The sequence below is a fragment of the Vombatus ursinus genome, unplaced genomic scaffold (genome assembly GCF_900497805.2).
Source record: "Vombatus ursinus unplaced genomic scaffold, bare-nosed wombat genome assembly UNPS02014941.1, whole genome shotgun sequence".
NCBI classification, from domain to species: domain Eukaryota; kingdom Metazoa; phylum Chordata; class Mammalia; order Diprotodontia; family Vombatidae; genus Vombatus; species Vombatus ursinus.
In genome coordinates, this window is record NW_020954719.1 from 1,741,117 (window position 1) to 1,760,167 (window position 19,051).

General features: G+C 34.7%; 1 protein-coding gene across 1 annotated transcript in view; it reads left to right on the forward strand.

The window, feature by feature from the left end:
• Positions 1 to 19,051, forward strand: part of DENND5B (DENN domain containing 5B) — a 197,427-nt gene that overhangs the window by 159,303 nt on the left and 19,073 nt on the right. Inside the window, exons 13-17 of the mRNA XM_027844379.1 lie at positions 11,220 to 11,348; positions 12,372 to 12,493; positions 15,406 to 15,551; positions 16,832 to 16,950; positions 18,498 to 18,688. Of these exons, the coding sequence (XP_027700180.1) occupies positions 11,220 to 11,348; positions 12,372 to 12,493; positions 15,406 to 15,551; positions 16,832 to 16,950; positions 18,498 to 18,688 (707 nt within the window). The remainder of the gene's footprint in view (positions 1 to 11,219; positions 11,349 to 12,371; positions 12,494 to 15,405; positions 15,552 to 16,831; positions 16,951 to 18,497; positions 18,689 to 19,051) is intronic.

Sequence of the window (19,051 nt, forward strand, 5' to 3'; positions counted from 1 at the left end):
ATCAAATGAATATATTTTGAATAAAGTGCAAGTTTTAGAATTCTTGCTCTTGGAAATCCATTTGATCCTATGAGGTATTGAGTTGACCCTCATTAGAGGTCTTCAAGCAAAGACTGGATCATTATATGCTGAGGATATTATAGTGAAGATACCTTTTGGGTAAAGAGTTGAACTGGAAGGCACTAAGGTCTTTTCCAACTGTCAAATTCCATAATTCTATAATTCTGTGATCTCATTTTAAATAGATTTACAGACATTGTTATTATGTACAACTTGTTGAACTCATAAAGTGAATATTTTAAAGACATATAACCATTGTCTTCATATGTTATACTTTATTAACACTAATTATAATATATGATTGTATAATTAACTATATATAATATATGATAATAAAAATATATAACTATTTACAATATATAATTCTATAAATATATGTTATAAATGTTTAATATGGCTTGCCAAATATCTGAAACTATTTGTGATAGCATGTGTCTTATTTAAAGATCTGTAATTTCATATTTAGTTTTGACCTTCATGAATTCAGATTTTAACCACTCTCCATCTTAGTATGTGGTTTCACGAGTTCCTCTAGTCAAAAAATTTCGCTGTGTTGTAGCCATCATTCTGGTAATGAGGTTCTCTGAACTTAGGCAGGTCTTTGGAGGACCTGTCAAGTATAGCAGGCCTGTACTTGAAATCTGTCCAGCTTGGTAGGACCTGCCATTACTTGTACCCTGCTGGCATATAGCCTTTAAGAATTTGGGTCACCTATCATGCCTCAGTAAGAAATTTGAAAGGACTTAAGTGAAAGATCCATTTGTATCCTTCAATTTTTCTCTGATATTAAGTGCATCATTTCATGATGGATACAATATAAATAATACTATGATATATTAAAAGTCAGTAATCAATAATAAATAATGAATAATCTAATAGATTATTTGTGCCATTGATTGGATATTGTCAAATGAGAGTTTATGTCAACTATCTTATAAGTTGGAAAGCATTATAAAAATTTCAGCTAACATATAGCTATGCATGCATTACATGTATGTGTATGATATGTACATGTGTATATGATATGCACATATATAATATGTACATATTCATACTGAAAATAAGTCAAGCCACCTTCTGCCCTTCTGCTTCATGAGAGGTTTTTGTCTTTCCCAAGATTACTTTAGGACATCAGCCTTACAATTTGATAAGGGGCAGCATCTACTTTTGGGAAGATTCATGTTCAGAAGCATTCAGTTAAATCCCCACAGACAACAACTTCACCCTATTGGGTTCTCAGCCAAGCACATACGCTAGATATCTGAAATTGCATTTCCTCTGATATTGAGCAGGATTGCTATGGTGACAAACCCATCATCAGCAGGGTAAAACCAGCCTGTCTAATGCCAGTCTAATTCCCGCTTACAACCCCTATTAGTAGGTAAACAATCCAGAGCCAGCATTGAAGGATAAGATTTTATATCATCTAGGAACAATGAAGTGGCATAGTGGATGGAGAGCCAGCCTCAAAGACAGGAAGACCTAGGTTCAAGTCCCACTTCTAGCATGTAACAGCAGTTCCCTGTACTAGTGAAATGATAGGTCCAACAGCAAAAAATAAAGGTACAGAAGATGAACAGTTCATGAATATCGAGAAAGGGGTGGATGGAATGGGCATCCCATGAACCTCACTTTCATATGAACTAGATAAAGGGAGATTAAATGCAATTACACAGAGATTTCAGTATAGAAATTCATTAGATTCACAATGGAAATAGGAGGGAACAGGGACAAGAAAGGAATCTAAGACGAAGTTTAGGATAGGTAAGTGAAGCAAAACAATATTGAATGTTGGAGGCAGGAATGTGATCTGTAGCAAGTGAATAGGATTAAAAGAAAGGGAAGAAAAAGCAAAAACCTGGGTTGAGGGGCAAGGCAAGGAAAGGAAAAGATCTGCAACAGAAGAAATAGACTCTTTCTTTCACTCATAAAATCACAAATGTTAATTTCTGATCAAAAGGCAAATTCTCTTCTACCACCTTCTTATTTGTTAAAAATGTGTGAATAATGAGAGGAAAACAAGAAGATAGAATGGAGAGAAATACACAATTAATAGTCGTAATTGTGAACATGAATGAGATAAATTTAAGAGAATACCAGAATGGATTAGAAAACAGAATCTAGCAAAATGTTGTTTTCAAGAAACATACTTGAAAAACAAAATTCACATAGAATTTAAATGAGAGACTGGAGCAAAATCCATTATACATCAGTTGAACTTGGAAAAGCCGAGGTAGCAATCATGATTTCAGTGAAGCCTACAATAAATTCAGACAAAATAAAAAGAGATAAGTAAGGAAATTGTATCATGCCAAACAGTACCATAGTTAGCAATGTTAATACTTGCATCTAGTAACATAGCATCCAGATACTTAAAAGAAAAGTTATTTAAATTGGAGGGACAAAAACATAGTAAAACTATAATAATGGGGCCCTCAATATATCATTTGAAAATCAAGACGAATCTAAGCAAAAATTAAACTATAAAGAAATTAAGGGCCTGAAGAGAACTTTAGAAAAATTTAAGATAATAGATCTCTTGGAATTATTTTATTGAATGGTATTAGAAAGGATTTTACATAAATCTAAACCATACAAAGAGTCTTTAGAAAAACTGACTGTTTATCGGTGCATAAAAACTTCATTAAAAATAGCGAAAAGAGAAAACACTAAACATCATTTATTGATTACAGTGTAAACAAAATTATATTCAATAAAATGAAATTCAAAATTATACTCAACAAAGTAAAAACAATTTAATTTAAAAAGGCTTAAAAGTAACTAGGGATTAAATAGAATAATTCTAAGGAATCTTATCTTGGTGTATGGTATGAGGTGTTGGTCTATGCCTAGTTTCTACCAAACTGCTTTCTGGTTTTCCCAGCAATTTTTGCCAGGTGGTGAGTTCTTATCCCAAAATCTTGAATCTTTAAGTTTATCAAACACTAGGTTCCTATAGTCATTTGCTATTATATTATGTATCTAATCTATTCCACTGATCTACCACTTTATTTCTTAGCCAGTAGCAGATTGTTTTTGATGATTAACACTTTGTAATATAGTTTTAAATCTGGTACTGCTGGACCTCCTTCCTTTCCAAATTTTTTCATTGCTTCTCTTGATATTCTTGACCTTTTGTTCTTCCTGATGAATTTTGTTATTATTTTTTCTATCTCTGTAAAATAATTCTTTGGTAGCTTGGTGCATATGGCACTGAATAAGTTTACAGTAACTTTATGTTAAATTGTCATTTTTAATGTATTGTAATCAATATTTCTCCATTTGTTTAGATCTGTCTTGATTTTTATAAAAAGTGTTTTGCAATAGTGTTCATACAGTTCCTGGGTTTGTCTTGGCAGGTAGACTTCCAAGTATTTTATATCGTCTGAAGGTATTTTAAAAGGAACTTCTTTATTTCTTCCTACTGGGTTTTGTTGGTAGTATATAGAAATTCTGATGATTTATGTGGGTTTATTTTTATCCTGCAACTTTGCTAAAGTTGTTAATTGTTTCAACTGTGTTTTAATTGATTCCCTAAGGTTATCTAAGTATGCCATCATATCATCTCATTGCCTATTTTTCTCCTTCTAATTTCTTTTTCTTGTCTTATCGCTATACATAGCTAGCATTTTTAATGTAATATTGGATAATAGTGGTATTAATGAAAATCTTGCTTTTCCCCAATCTTATTGGGAAAGCTTCAAGTTTTTCCCTGTGATTGTTAATGCTTGTTCTTGGTTTTAGAGAATTACTACTTATCATTTTAAGAAAGTGTTCATTATTTCTATGCTTTCTAATATTTTTAATAAGAATGTGTTGTATTTTGTCAAAAACTTTTTCTGTGTCTATTAATATAATCATATGATAATCGTTCTTATTGATACGATCAATTATGTTGATAGTTTTCCTAATATTGAACCAGTCCTGCATTCCTGATATAAATCCCACCCGGTCATACTGTATGATCTTTGAAATATATTTCTGTAATCTTCTTGCTGGTATTTTATTTAGAGCTGAAAATACTAATAAAACAGACAAAGTTAGCTAATCTAATTTTCAAAAAAATAGAGGGAGGCACACTAAACTGTATCAAAAATGAAAACAAGCTCACAATAATTGAAAAAGAAATTGTCAGAAACGATCTTGCCCAACGATCTTGCTAACAAAACAGAAATGGATGAATGTACCAATATTAGAAAAAGAAATGAAACAAGTCGTATATTAAATACTCCCAAAGAAAAAATTCCAGGAGCATATGTATTCACAACTGAATTCTATCAAACATTCAAAGAACAATTAATTTTAATACTACATAAACTTTACAGTAATAGTAAGAGAAGGGACCCTTCCAATTTCTTCCTATAATGGAATATATGATCTTGATAACTTTATGAGGGAGAGAACAAAGGAAAAAATAACTACAGACAACATCCTTAATGAGCATTGATGCTAAATTTTTAAGATGCTTTTAACTTTTTTGCAATTACATGTAAAAATTTTTAACACTTTAAAAAATTTTGAGTTCAAAATTCTTTCCTTCTGTGTCTCCCCTCCCCCCTTATCAAGAAGGCATGCAATTTGATATAGGTTATACATGTTCAGTCATGCAAAACATATTTCCATATTAGTCATGTTTTAAAAGAGAATACAGACCAAAAACACAGGAAAAAGAAAGAAAGTTTAAAAAAGGATGCTTCTATCTGCTTACAGACTCCATTAATACTTTCTCTGGAGGTAGATAGCATTTTTCATCATGAGTCATTCAGAATTGTCTTAGAGCATTGTGTTGCTGAGAATAGCTAAGTCATTCACAACTTATCATCATACAATATTGCTGTTACTGTGTAGAATGTTCCCCTGGTTCTGTTCACTCAATTTGTATCATGTAAGTTCATGTAAGTCTTTCCAGGTTTTGTTAAATAAAATATTGCAAGTACACTACAACAATATGTTAAAAAGTCTATACACTATGGCTAGGTTGTGTTCATACCAGGAATGCAGGGTTTATTCAACAGAAGGAAGAGTATAAATATAATAAAACATATTTAATAATTTCAATTTAAAAACCATATATATCAATAGATGTTGAAAATCTTTTTATATAATCCAGCATGTATTTCTATTAAAAATTCAAAGATTATAGGAATAAATGGACTTTTCAAAATTATAATAAATAAAATTTACCTAAATCCAAAAGCAAACATTATATGCAATGGAGAAAAGTTTGAGCCCTTTCTAATAAGATCAGGATAAAGCAAAGATGTCCATTACCACCACTGTTACTTAACTTTGTGCTAAAAATGCTAGATATAACAGAAAGAAAGAAAGAAAGAAAAAAAGAAAGAAAGAAAGAAAAAAGAAAGAGAAAGAAAGAGAGGAAGGAAGGAAGGAAGAAAGGAAAGAAAGAAGAAGGAAGGAAGGGAAAAAAAGAAAAAGAAAGAAAGAAAGAAAGAGATACACGACTGAGATTCAGAAGAGAGTTTAGAACTGGATATATAGACCTAGCAATCATCTGCATATTGATATAGCTCATGGAAGCTGATAAGCTCCTCAAGTGGTTTACCTATTTCTATTCTATATGTTCTGGATACCAAACCCTGATCAGTAGTTGATACAAAGATTTTTTTTCCTAGTACACTAATTTTGTTTTTACATGGCATGACTTATTCTTCATTAACCCTCTCTGTCTCTTAATGGTTACTGTCTTCTTTTTGAATAAAATTTTAATCATCTATTTTAGAATTTTACTAGGAATTTACATCAAATTCATTGGCTTGTAGGTTTGATATAACTGCTTACTTTCCCTTTAGGGAACTTCTGACAGGTTTTCTATCTCTAGTTTTTGAACAACTCTTCTGATAAAAAACTGAAGGTATGACTATAGTGGTAGGTAGCTGAAGTGTGATGGTAATGAAAATCTTTGGAGGAAAAAAATTACAAGATTCGTGTCAGCATTAGAATTTAGAGTAAAAACGTTGTATTTGTTTGTACTATAATTAAAATCCTATTAGGTTATAAGGCTATTTTTAGTTCCCTCTCAGTGCGTATTTATTCCTCACATTATGTTAATGGAGCCTAATTTCTTATACTCATGTAGTTGTTGTTTAGTCTTTTCAGTTGTGTCCAACGCTTTGTGACTTCATTTGGGCCTTTCATAGCATAGATACTGGAGTGGTTTGCCATTTTCTTCTCTAGCTTATTTTATAGATGAGAAACTGAGACAAACAGGGTTAAGTGACTTGCCCAGGGCCACACAACTAGTAAGTATAGTAAGTATTTGAAGCCACATTTGAACTCAGGAAGACTCATCTTCTTGACCTCAGGCCCAGCACTTTATTTACTGTACTATCTAGTAGCCCTAATACCTATGTAATATGTGACTTCAATTCTTAAGAAAATATTTCATTATTATGTGTCATATTCTTAGGGAATTTTTCTAATCATTCAGCCTCATTTATCATTTCTCTGCTTTGCAATATATAAATAGCTCCTTCTTTTTCCAGAGTGTTGTTCAGTACTTTCAAATATTTATGGACCATTCTTCTTTCTTAAATTTGTAACTTAGCCAAAATCTTTGTACTTAACCACTTAATCTTCTGTCATAGATCACTACTTCTCTTCTCATTATTGTTTTGTTACTGTTTTCCATATTCTCCACTTTTCTCCATTGAATTTCCCATGATTGAGGTGCTCAGAACTGAATACAGTGGGTCCAGTTCTTTCTTACTAAAGGATTGGGATCATTTGATCCTGGTGTTGCTGCTAGCTTCCTATTCTTAGGTCTTCTCTAATTGCCTTCCTTTCTAGGTGATTTTTTTCCTATTACATGGCAATCACATTTTTTCCCCTTATCTGAAATGAATTACTGTGAATTTCTTATGTTTTAACTAGTATTTTTAGGTAAAAATATCCTTTTGTATCTTGATTGACTTTCTGCTTGAATTTGATTAAGTGTAAGTCAGTTGACTTTAAAAGATTAAAACCTGGAGGAAAATTAGGTGGCTTATAGTTATTGTACCTTGTTCTAAGATTGATGCTCATACTTCTATCTGTCCTCACAGATGAGAAAGGTGCTTGTTTAGAATACGAAAGTTCCCTTATTAAGCTCCTGGTAATCCCATCCAAGGTGATGTTGCACACTGACTTCTCCTGTTGCTGTAATGATAGTACAAATTAAGACCTCAAAGAGCTGTATATTGCATAGTTTTGACATTAGATAATTCAGCCCTTCATATTTTCTTTTCTTTAAATATAAAAGGCTGTAGAAAATTTATTTTATTAAATATACAAGTTCTGACACAGACTTTTCTACACTTTCCCTCCCACCCCCGTAATTTAGTTGCTTATGTAATGAAAGTCCAGACTAAGATAAAATTTAATACGTCAAGGGTAGGGAAAAAAATCAAAGAATTTCAGGAAAAAGTCACATACAAATCTTGATAAACCTCATATTTGCTATTTTTAAAGGATGGATAATGAGTCCCTCAAGAAGCTCCAACAACTCCCTCATATTTTTAGGATAAAATATAGATTTCTCTAGAAGCCCAAAATTAAAGAGATAAGAGGAGAAGAATTGGCATTTCCCAGTCAGACACCTTGATTCAAGTGTCAGAAGGGTCACAGGAGTCCCGGGGGAATAGTAAAGGGTAGGGTTAGTATTATAGGTGCATCTTGGCTTAATGAAACCTCAGTATATCTCAGGGAGAAGAAAATCAGCTAATCCTAGAGATGAGAATAGAAACTTTTAGTTCCAGTGGGAAAGAGTAACCTCTCAAGGTCAAGGTCCTCTATAATTGATTTAAGTTGGTTTTTCACAATTATTCTTTGGACAATATTGCTGTTTCTATCTGCAACATCTTCTTGGTTCTGCTCGCTTCACTTTTCATTATTTCGTGAAAGTCTTTCCATATTTCTCTAAAATCATCCAGATCATCATTTCATATAGCACAATAGTATTTCATCACAATCATATCCTACAACTTGCTAAGCCATTCTCCAATCGATGGGCATCCCCTCAGTTTCCAGTTCTTTGCTACCACAAAAAAAAAAGCCACTATAAATATTTTAGAACATTTAAGTTCTTTTCCTTTTCCCCTGGTCACCTTGGGAAACAGACCTAATAGTGGTATTACTGGGTCATAAGGGTATATACAGTTTTATAACTCTTTTGTTATAAAAGAGTTATAAATATAATTATATATATATAATCATATGAGTTATCACTTTTGTTAATGATATAATCAATTATGTTAATAGTTTTCCTTAAGTTAAGCCATCCCTGAATTCCTGGTATAAATCCCACTTGGTCACCATATATACTACTTTGTGATATATTGTTGTTGTCTCCTGGCTAGTATTTTTTTTAGAGGTCCAGTAATTCTTAAATTATCTCTCCTCAGTCCATTTTCCGGCTTACTTGTTTTTCTGATAAGATTTTCTTGGTGATTTATTTTTCTTTCACTCTTTTGACTTTGTTTTCTTGATGTCTCATAGAGTCATTAGCTTCCTATTGCCCCATTCTAATTTTTAAGGAATTATTTTCTTTAGTGAGCTTTTGTACCTCTTTTTCCATTTGAGCTATTCTGGTTTTTAAGGAGCTTTTTAGTGAATTTTTGTGCCTCTTTTATCATTTTGCCAATTGTATTTTTTAAGTTATTTTCTTCAGTATTTTTATGCTTCTCTTAGCAAGCTGTTCTTTTTCATAATTTTCCTGCATTACTCTCTTTTCCTAATTTTTCCTCCACCACTCATATCTCTTTCTTTAACTCTTCCAGGAATTCTTGTTGAGCTTCTGTCCAATTAACACTTTTCTTTGAGGCTTTGTTGTAGCTGTTTTCATGTTGTGGTCTTCTTCTGAGATTTTTAATTGGTCTTCCTTGCCACTATAGTAACTCTTTATGGTCAAGTTCTTTTGTTTTTGTTATTTGCTCATTTTTCCAGCCTATTTCTTGACTTCAGACTTTATGTTAAAGTTGGGCTCTGTTCACCTGGCATTGGGAAGACTCTGTCCCATGCTTGAGGCTTTTTCATGCTGCTGTTTTCAGAGCTAGTCCTGGGGGTCTGCAAGTTTGCTTCTTAGGTGGTGTGATCCAGGGAGGGGTGTGGTCACTGATTTCCTCATCTGTGCTCTTGTCTTTACCTAGGAAGTGTCCATGCCCCACTGCAACCACAGGAGCTAGCACTCCTCTTGGCCCTGGGATCATGACCACATTCTCTGCTCTCCTACTGTCACAAGCATTAGTCTTCCTCTCTGCCTTGGGACCTCAGTGGGGCACCGTGTTCCCTTATTACCCACTACAAGTGCTCCTCTCCACTCTGAAATTGCAACCCAGTACTGAGTATGGACAGTAGAGTTGCCAAATAGTGTCAAGCCCTACACCCAGTGTCAGCAAAGGTCCCCTATAATCTCTTTCTGACCAGTTAGTTGTCTGACCCCTTTATCATCTCTGGGCTAGGAGATCCCAAAGTTACACAATAATATTTTAAAATGCATAAAATACATAAGATTATAAAGGAAACCAGTTATGTTGAAATGCACTTCTGAAAAAAAGTGTTTAATGTTCACTGACCTCCCCACAACCAGTTAAGAACCCATTTTATATAATGGTTTGGTACATTGAGTACATTTGTTTGTGGATTAAATACTTTGATGTTACATGATGAATGTCTGTTCCTTTTGCCCTAATTGCTTATAGTCAACAGCATTGATGTTTCTACTGGGATCATAGCTAGAAAAATACCTCTGTTATTGCCAAGGCTTACCAGGGCTTTGGCTGCTTGAATTTTTGACTACCCTTCATGAGGGGGAGTGTTTAACAAATGTCTTTATTGATACCAATTTTTATTCATATGTGGTCATCTATAATAGTTTTTAGCTCAGAAAGGATATAACACCCACAAAATTGACAATAGACTATTTTATATGCCTTTCCTGGCAATTTGTAATAGAGACTCAGATAGAATGCTTGATTCTCATTCCTCCAGGATATTTGATCATATATCAGCTTTGAAGGCTAAAAGTCTTGTACAACCTCTATGAAAGCCTCAGGAACATGAGTTAGAGAATAATGTATATAGGAGGGTCTGAGATGTGTAGGGTTATAGGTATTGAGAAGAGATTTGGGAGGATGGATCTGACAATTGCTAACTCCATGTTCTTGCTAATCTCACAACTAGTAGGAGTCATTCTGAAAATTAAGAAAAGTAAAAAGGTGGGTAGATAAAGAAGAACAAAGTCAGCGGGGTGACTCCCTTTTATTAGAGTTACAGTTTGCTTGATGCCTTTCCAGCCTCTAATTTGTTTTCTTGTAGGCGAAAAAATTATTTGGAAGGTCAGTTCAATTCTCCAGGACATAGCTTTGAATTCTTAGTAGACCTGTGTTTAACATCCAGATTGGGTGACAATTTAAATAACAACACAATTTTCTTAGTTAAAAGTCTTTCAGAATTTTACAGAACTTTTAAATGCTATCTTTAGTACTCTTCAGTGCTATGTGGTCTATAATTTCATGCATTCTCAGAGACAATCTGGAAACTATAACCCTTTCAAAAGTTTTCCTAATAAATTGAATTGGCAAAAGATATTTAGTCAAGATGGTAAAGCTGTGAATATACAGATTAGCTTGTCATTTGATTTTTTTTCTAGAGGAAAGGATAACTACATAGCAATAATCGTGTGGTTTCCTATCTAACACAGAATTGATGGGTGTTTTGTTCAAGTTCATAACATAACCTTGCACAGGTTAAACCTAAAACAAAGAAGTGTGCTATTCTGGAAAAGTAAACTGAGGGGGGCAGCTAGGTGGCACAGTGGATAGAGCACTGGCCCTGAAGTCAGGAGGACCTGAATTCAAATCCAGCCTCAGACCAAACACTTGACACTTACTAGCTGTGTGACCCAGGCAAGTCACTTAACCCCAATTACCTAAAAAAAAAAAAAGTAAACTGAATGTTAAATTTTCTGATGTTACCAGAGGACCTGCCTTGTAAAACCTGACTGGTGCTTTTTAAATTTTGATGGACATTAATTTGATATTATCATGTATCTTTTGTATATAAAAGAACATTGGAATATCAAGTGTCATATCACTTTGGTTCTTTATCAGTTTAAAGTGATATTCATAAATTTACATCATTTTGTTTTTGCCACTCTTCTTCAGACACATTCAGAATATGAGTGAAATCAAGACTGATGTGGGTCGAGCTCGGGCATGGATAAGATTATCTCTTGAAAAGAAGCTCTTGTCTCAGCATCTCAAGCAGCTGGTTTCTAACCAACCACTAACTAAGTAAGAGCAGTTTTCCCTCAAGAGTTCTGTTTTGTGGGGCAGGAAGGTGGTGCAATGAATAGAGCACCAGCCCTGGAGTCAGGAAGACCTAAGTTCAAACCCGGCCTCACTTACTTGACACTTAGCTAGCTGTGTGATCCTGGGCAAGTCACTTAACCCCATTGCCTAGCCAAAAAAAAGAGTTCTCTTTTGCATGTTTGAGAAACAAATTAGCGAGAGTACAAAAACTAGCACATTCACTGTACCCCTCCCATGCATGGGTGTGTGCACATTGCATGTGGACGCGCGCGCACACACACACACACACAAACACACATTTGGGCAATTAGCTCTCTTGCGTATATTGAAACAAGTAACAACCTTAGGACCAGACCCATTCTGTGCACAACAAGCCTGCTCACTGCTGGCCCAGAAGCTATGGTAAGCAGATGAGGAGCAAGGAAATTCTGTAGTAAAGGCCCTCTGAGTAATGTTTACCTACAGGAAGATGGTCCTGGGAAAGGCCATCACATTCATTCTACTTAAGTATATTAACCGTTAATGTTCTGCCTTTTACTTTGTCAAAAAACCTAAACTGAATATATCTTCCTGAGATGATGCTCAGTTGTTAGAACGGGGTGTGAGGATACAGACTTTTAATTCCCCATAATGGCATCTGCACAAAAGAATTTAATGAACTTTAAACATACGTAGTCCTTTAGAATCGTATTGTATCCACACACTCCTTTGTTTAATGTAGTATTTCTACAAATAGCCCTGTGAGCGTTTACCTCCTGGTTCCAACATAGTAGATCCCACTTGGGAGACTGAAAATGTGAACTAGCTCATATTGCACACTCATGTAGTTCCAAGTTGAAAGTGAATCGTGAAATCTGTTATCCCAACATCAGTCCTTATATTTACTTTATATATTGCTATCTAAAATCTGAAGCAATGGTGTATTTAACAGAAGATTTTTTTAGTAGGTTTAAAATCATGGTAGTCAGTCCTCTGAAATAGTGTTCTTGTCTTTCTATTTGACAGGAAACTTTATAAACGTTATGCTTTCTTGCGCTGTGAAGAAGAAAGAGAACAGTTCTTATTCCACCTCCTTTCTCTCAATGCTGTGGATTACTTCTGTTTCACTAGTGTATTCACTACAATCAGTGAGTTTGGAAATGTAGCGTCATATGTTGTGTGTCATATGTAATGTCATATATTGGGTCAATATATCAATGACTCAAAAAATTGGTTATATTTTGGAAGTTGGGACATATCTTAGTGTGGTATACGTAATCTAGATTGTAGTAGAAATGGGTTGTTCAGGATCATCACTTATTTTGTTACAATGTGTACATTGTATATATTATGGATTGCCTGTTTGCAAAGACTTAGAATATATATTTCACTCAACAGTAGGTGCCTCAGAATCTTATCTCAAGGTCCTCTTTATGAGCCCAAATACTGAAGTGCCTACTTAGAGATAATTTTAATTAATGGAATATCTGGATAAGAGTTTACTATACTGCATAATAAGTACCACCAATAGCATCTTTATTTTTTAGGTTGTTTGTATTTGTTTGTTTGTTAATGGTATGACTGTTGCTGATTATTAGTTTTCTTAAGTATTAAAAAGTACTTAATATGAAGTACTCAGCCTTACCCTGGGTCATTCTATATCCCACTACCCAATATCTCTAAACCAAGAATGCTGAATGTCGCTAGGAAAAGTCACATAACTCTACTAAATAGTTACCATAAGTTCCTATGATGTGTTTTTATAACAAAAAGATTGAAAGTGGGCCATTAGGAGTCTTAGAGGCATCCTTTTAGAATATAAGTTTAAATAACTAAAGCTGATAATGTAGGATCTTTCTGTAAGTGAAAATAATAAGAAAACTGAAATAAATAAACTCTGAGAATCTTGTTGTGTGAGAGCATCCTACAATTATCTGTGGATTGCTGACAGTCTTTAGAGAGTCTTTTTAGCTTTCACAACTCCATTGGCCTTCATCTCCTTTGGAGGAGGGGGCAAGGCATAAGACTGGAAAGATTCAAACTGCCTCCTGTACCTGGAATGCAACTCTTCCTCTTAGAATCCTTTGTTTTTTTCAAAACTTTGCTCAAATAACACCTTCTTTATGAGCTCATGCCATTAGTGCCCTTCCTCCTCTACAAAAATTTACTTTGTACTTACCTTGTATATATCTACTATGTATGTGCCATTTCCCCCAGTGGAATGTAAACTCTTTGAAGGCAGAAACTATTTCATTTTTTTCCTTTGTTTCCCCAGCATTTAGCACAGTGTTTGGCACATAGTAGGTACTTAATAAATGCTTGTTGCTTGATTGCATCTGTATACCTGATGGCACTTTTAATGCCAATTAATTCAGGGAATGAAAAGAGAAACAAGCACCCAGTTTCATCCATCTTCAGTTTCCAGAGACATTTCTATTTCATCATCACTTGAGCCATCAAAACCTGACCTTTTTATTGGTACCTTCTTTTCCCTAAGCCTTTTTTCTTTCAGGGAACATCAGTAGTTCAGTACTGAAAGGATCTTTTACATAAAATAAAGAGTTAAATGTAAGTTTGGATATGGGTACTGCTCTCATCCAGTAAATTCAGGGATCTTTTCATTCTCTAAGCAAGTTTTATAAGAAAGTCCTCCTGATCTCATAAGTGACAAGCAAACAAGGATAGCTAGGTGGTGCAGTAGATAGAGTTCTTGGCCTGGAGTCAGGAAAACATGAGTTCAAATGCAGCCTCAGACATTTACTAGCAATGTGACCTTAGACAAGTCACTTAATTTCTGTTTATCTGCTTCCACAACTGTAAAATGAGGCTAATAATAGCACCTACCTCCCAGTGTTTTTGTGAGGAAAAAAATGAGATATTTGTAAAGCACTTAGCACAATGCCTGGCACATAGCAGGTGCTATGTAAATGCTAGCTACTATTAGTCTTATTAATAATGAGAAGAATATCCTAAGAGTGCGCACGCACACACACACACACACACACACACACAATCAAGTGTTTCCAATCTACTAAAACAGTATATTACTGAGTAGTCTTTGGTTTTGATGTTTGTGAATTAATTTTAACTACCCTTCCCATGAACTTTTAAATAAGGAATGATATTAGGGGCAGCTAGGTGGTGTAGTGGATAGAGCACCGGCCCTGAACTCAGGAGGACCTGAGTTCAAATCTGGCCTCAGACCAAACACTTGACACTTACTAGCTGTGTGACCCTGGGCAAGTCACTTAACCCCAATTGCCTAAAAAAAGGAATGATATCTAAATTGAAGGTTTTTGTGTTGCCCTATGGCTTATAAATTTGATTTAAAGGTTTTTCAAGTATTCTGTGTCATGGGATGGTGATCCCCTAGTGACACATTCTTTGAATAAACCTCAGGTATACTTGAAGGTGGCCAATTTCAGTTGAACTAGTCTAACTCTTAGATTTAAGGCTGGATGGAACCTTATAGTTTTTACCTACTGCTCCTTTTTACGTGTCACCTGAGATGATATTCAGATCTAGAAAGAAGATGCTACTGTTTTATTGATCATTGTGACATGAAACTGAGCTGTGTAAATAATCCAAGCCCTAATACTTCAAGTTATTACCAGAAAAAATCAGGGAGAAAGGAGGAATAATACCTTTCTCTACATAAGACTTTGTCTATTAACAGGGAAATCTATAATAGCTTTTTGAACAAAGTTAATCAGTAGAGTCATATAAATGTGTGGTTGTCAGTGTTACCATCTAAAGGAACTCCTGGTGCCTGAGATTGGTTTTAGATTAGAAGTGTTTGGTGTTTTCATTGAAACCAACAGTTAGTTTTGTAGCAACATTGAACATTAGGCTTTTTATATTGTACCGTATGTATGTGTGTTTGTGTACTTGAAATGTCTGCAATTTCACCTTTTCACATAGGCAGTCTTGACCATGACCATGAAAAAGGAAATCCTGTGTTCAAGACATCTGCAATTTTTCATATGTTAAAATCTCATAGATGTTGTAGGATGAGATTTTGTATCTATGATTTCTATTAACTTTATTGTTTTCTCTTTAGTGATTCCTTATAGATCAGTGATCATCCCAATTAAGAAGTTAAGCAATGCAATCATCACTTCAAACCCATGGATCTGTGTGTCAGGGGAACTAGGAGATACAGGAGTGATGCAGATTCCTAAAAATCTGCTTGAAATGACCTTTGAGGTGGGTTCGGTTAATCTCACTCGTTGTAAAGGATCTAATGCTTCAAGGATGAGATACTTAATTTACTTATTTTCCTGAAAGAAATGTAAAGGAACACTCTAATTCAGCATCCTCTTTTTGAAATTGGGTGAACCTAAATTCATATCTCATTATTGTAGGACAACCATTATACCAATGCCTTCCTCCAAGAAAAACAGTTAAAACTCTGCTTTTCAGAGATTGGGACCTTTGATTTGAAGAGATCAAAATCTGTTACACTTGAATCAGTCTGTCTAGTTTCTGCATCTTGGGTATCATTCTAGCAGGTGGACAGGGTAGATGAGACCCAGACCTCTGATTTATAAGAATATGTATAGGGCTATTTATGGACCTGTTTTTGTTCTCTTCTATAAAATACTTTCCAGATATTTTTAGAGTTAATCCTCAGATCATTCTTTGTAAAGTTGATCAGTGCCACTGAGCCCAATTTTTTGATTCATGGGTCTTTGCATAGACACAACAGAGCCATGGAAGGTAGTCTCCAGATTTAACTTCATAGAGGATGGAAAGAATATTTGTATCTCTTCCCAGGAGTGTAATGGTCTTGAGTTTGGCCATTCCACCTCAATAATCCAATAGATCTTGGGAAAAGAAATGTCTACTCTGGTAAAACAATTGTTTTTTAGAACTTCAATAATATTTTATTTCTAGTAACTGAGAGCAGCATTATATTCCATAGCCAGAGACTACCACTTAGGAAGCTATAAAATATGCTCTAGAAAAGAATTCAGTGAAAGTAAAAGAGGCTTTTAACTACTTTGATGTTCAGGGAATGGGTTTTTAGTATGAGGAGAAAGTTTAGAAAATTATTGTCATTTTACAGATGAGAGTTCTCAGACTATTTAAACATCAGACTGTTTAAAAGTTTCTGCCTTGAAAATTCATTTCTGAATCCCTAGCTACCTCTTAATCCATAGGAGTCCACGACCTTCCAAAAGAATAATTTTAAAGGTCTTCATCTTATTGACAGGTGTTTTTATTATTCTTATTGCCATTCCCTTCTTTTATACTCATTCTATAAAATCTGTTTCAAAGAATTATGATAAAATAGGGTGAATGTCAATGCTGTTCCTCATCTGTTTAATCAAAAACAGAAAAATATCAGTACCCTGTGGGCAGTTTTGTCTACTGTTGTTTAACCTGACCTTTTTGTATCTGAAAGTGAATCCAAGTTAAACAGATAAATCAGAGAACCAGCAAAGACCATCAGTTTTTGAGTAACCTATTATTTTTCTCCACAGTGCCAAAATCTGGGAAAACTGACCACTGTTCAGATCGGTCATGATAACTCAGGGCTGTTGGCCAAGTGGCTTGTGGATTGTGTCATGGTCAGAAATGAAATCACAGGACACACATACAAGTGAGTGACTAATCTGAGAGATGATAGACGTTTGAGATTCAGACAAGATGGATTTGAGATCTTTTTTGTCTTGATAAACTTTACCAGTTACGTTAATTAGTTTGTACCTTTTTCATACATGTTTCTTTTACTCACATGGTGTAAAAATGTTAAACTGGTGACCAAAAAAGCAGATTGAGTTTAGGATCAGAGAAACATAAACTTTTAGAGTTCAGTGACCTTAACAATAATGTAGTCTAATCCTTTTATTTGCCATTTGTGGCAGCTGAGACCCGGATAAATTCAGTGGCTTATAACAACAAGGTAGTGACAAAGCTAGGATTAGAACCAAGATTTTCTAAACTTGTGTATAACTAGCAGGTATCACTGTTGGGCACATCTGGGCAGGCACTTACTTTTTTGCCCCTTCCTTTCCCACTAGGTCAGCTCAAGAGCATTACTTAGGTCACTCCCTCTCTCCCATCCCCTTTCTCATTGAAGGTTGAAGTCTTAGCTGATGCTTCCATGATCTGAACAGCCACCTGACTACAATATGTTCATTTTAGTCTAGGACCAAAATGGTCCCAAATCCACTTGGACACTTTTTCTGCTAGGTTAAAGTGTTCTCAAAGCTCCTAGTTTGGAGAATCCTAACATTTAACTAATGTGTATTTTTGTTTTTGCTAGCCACTGGCTTCTACTATTATCCCTTTCCCAATATTAAATAAGTATATACAGGCTGATCATGAATTTTTTAATGTAAAAGGAAGTACTTTTAAAGATACACATTAAATCAAAAGTTACAACAAACTTACTTAGGAGTAAAGTTCCCACTGCTTAGAAACAAAGATAAACAGAAGGAAAAGGGAAACTGTAAAGCACATCACTAGTCCCAGAAGCTTCCTGGGCTGTTCTACCACATTTCTCCATAGACTCTGTCGGTCCAACAGGTAGAGCAGTAAGCGAGGGGAAGTTCTAGCTACATCAACATTTGGTTTTAGTGCTCAGTCCAGATATTCCCTAGCTCCTCTTTCATAGCTCCAATGTGGACTGCCTCCTCAAATGTCCTCCAACTCACTAAATGCTATCTTCTGCTCTTATACAGTGATTGAAAAGCTCTTACCATTACAAAGATACTGACTGCTGGCTCAAGAATCTCAATAGCCCAGTTTAGGGATTCAGCATTTATATACTGCTCAGAGGGAAGACTGAATACCTGATTACACTAATCTATTGCCATAGATCCCCTCCCAAATGTATAATATGGAAGTGAATAAAAATATTTTAGTCTAATTTTGTTCTGTATTTTTACCTTTTTGGTAAGAATTAATGAAAAGCAGAAGCATCTCATGAAATAAAAAGGTCCTAGTAAATTCTACCTGTCACTTTTTACTCTAATTGAAAAATCACTTATTTTTTCTTCATATTCTTAATCCCCATTCATTTTCAGTTGGAAATATCCTTTTCAAGAGGTCCCGTAAGAACTCGCCTCATATAAGATGACGTATACTTCAATTTTTATGTGAAATGACATTTGGTACTTAGAATGTTTTCTTCATCCTTGCTAGGTTCCCATGTGGGAGATGGTTAGGAAAGGGAATAGATGATGGAAGCTTGGAGAGAATTCTTATTGGAGAGCTGATCCCATCAACGTCAGAGGAAGATCTAGGAAAACAGTGTCGGACTCCACCCCAACAGAAATCACCTACCGTACCCCGAAGATTGAGCATTACTTCCCTCACTGGAAAAATTAATAGCAGTAAGTGGGCATTTCTTTAGTTATTTCTGGCCAAGGTACAGATGATCTCAGGCTTTTACACTGATAACTAGATGCTTCACAGGACCAAAAGAAAGGGGGGGAGGGGAAAGAAGGTAATCACCAAAAAAAAAGAAATATTTAACTCATAGTATTTAAATTAAATTACATGCGGATCCATGGAGATATATGCGAATGTATATATAATTAATGTAAATTGGGAATTAAAGTAAAATGGCAATTATAAGGCAATTGCAAAAAATGGTATCAATTTCTAGCAACTTAGTGACTTTTTCTAAGAAACTAACAATATCACTACCAGCCTTACCACTACTTTCACCTCTGGAAAAACAGAATCCTCTTTTA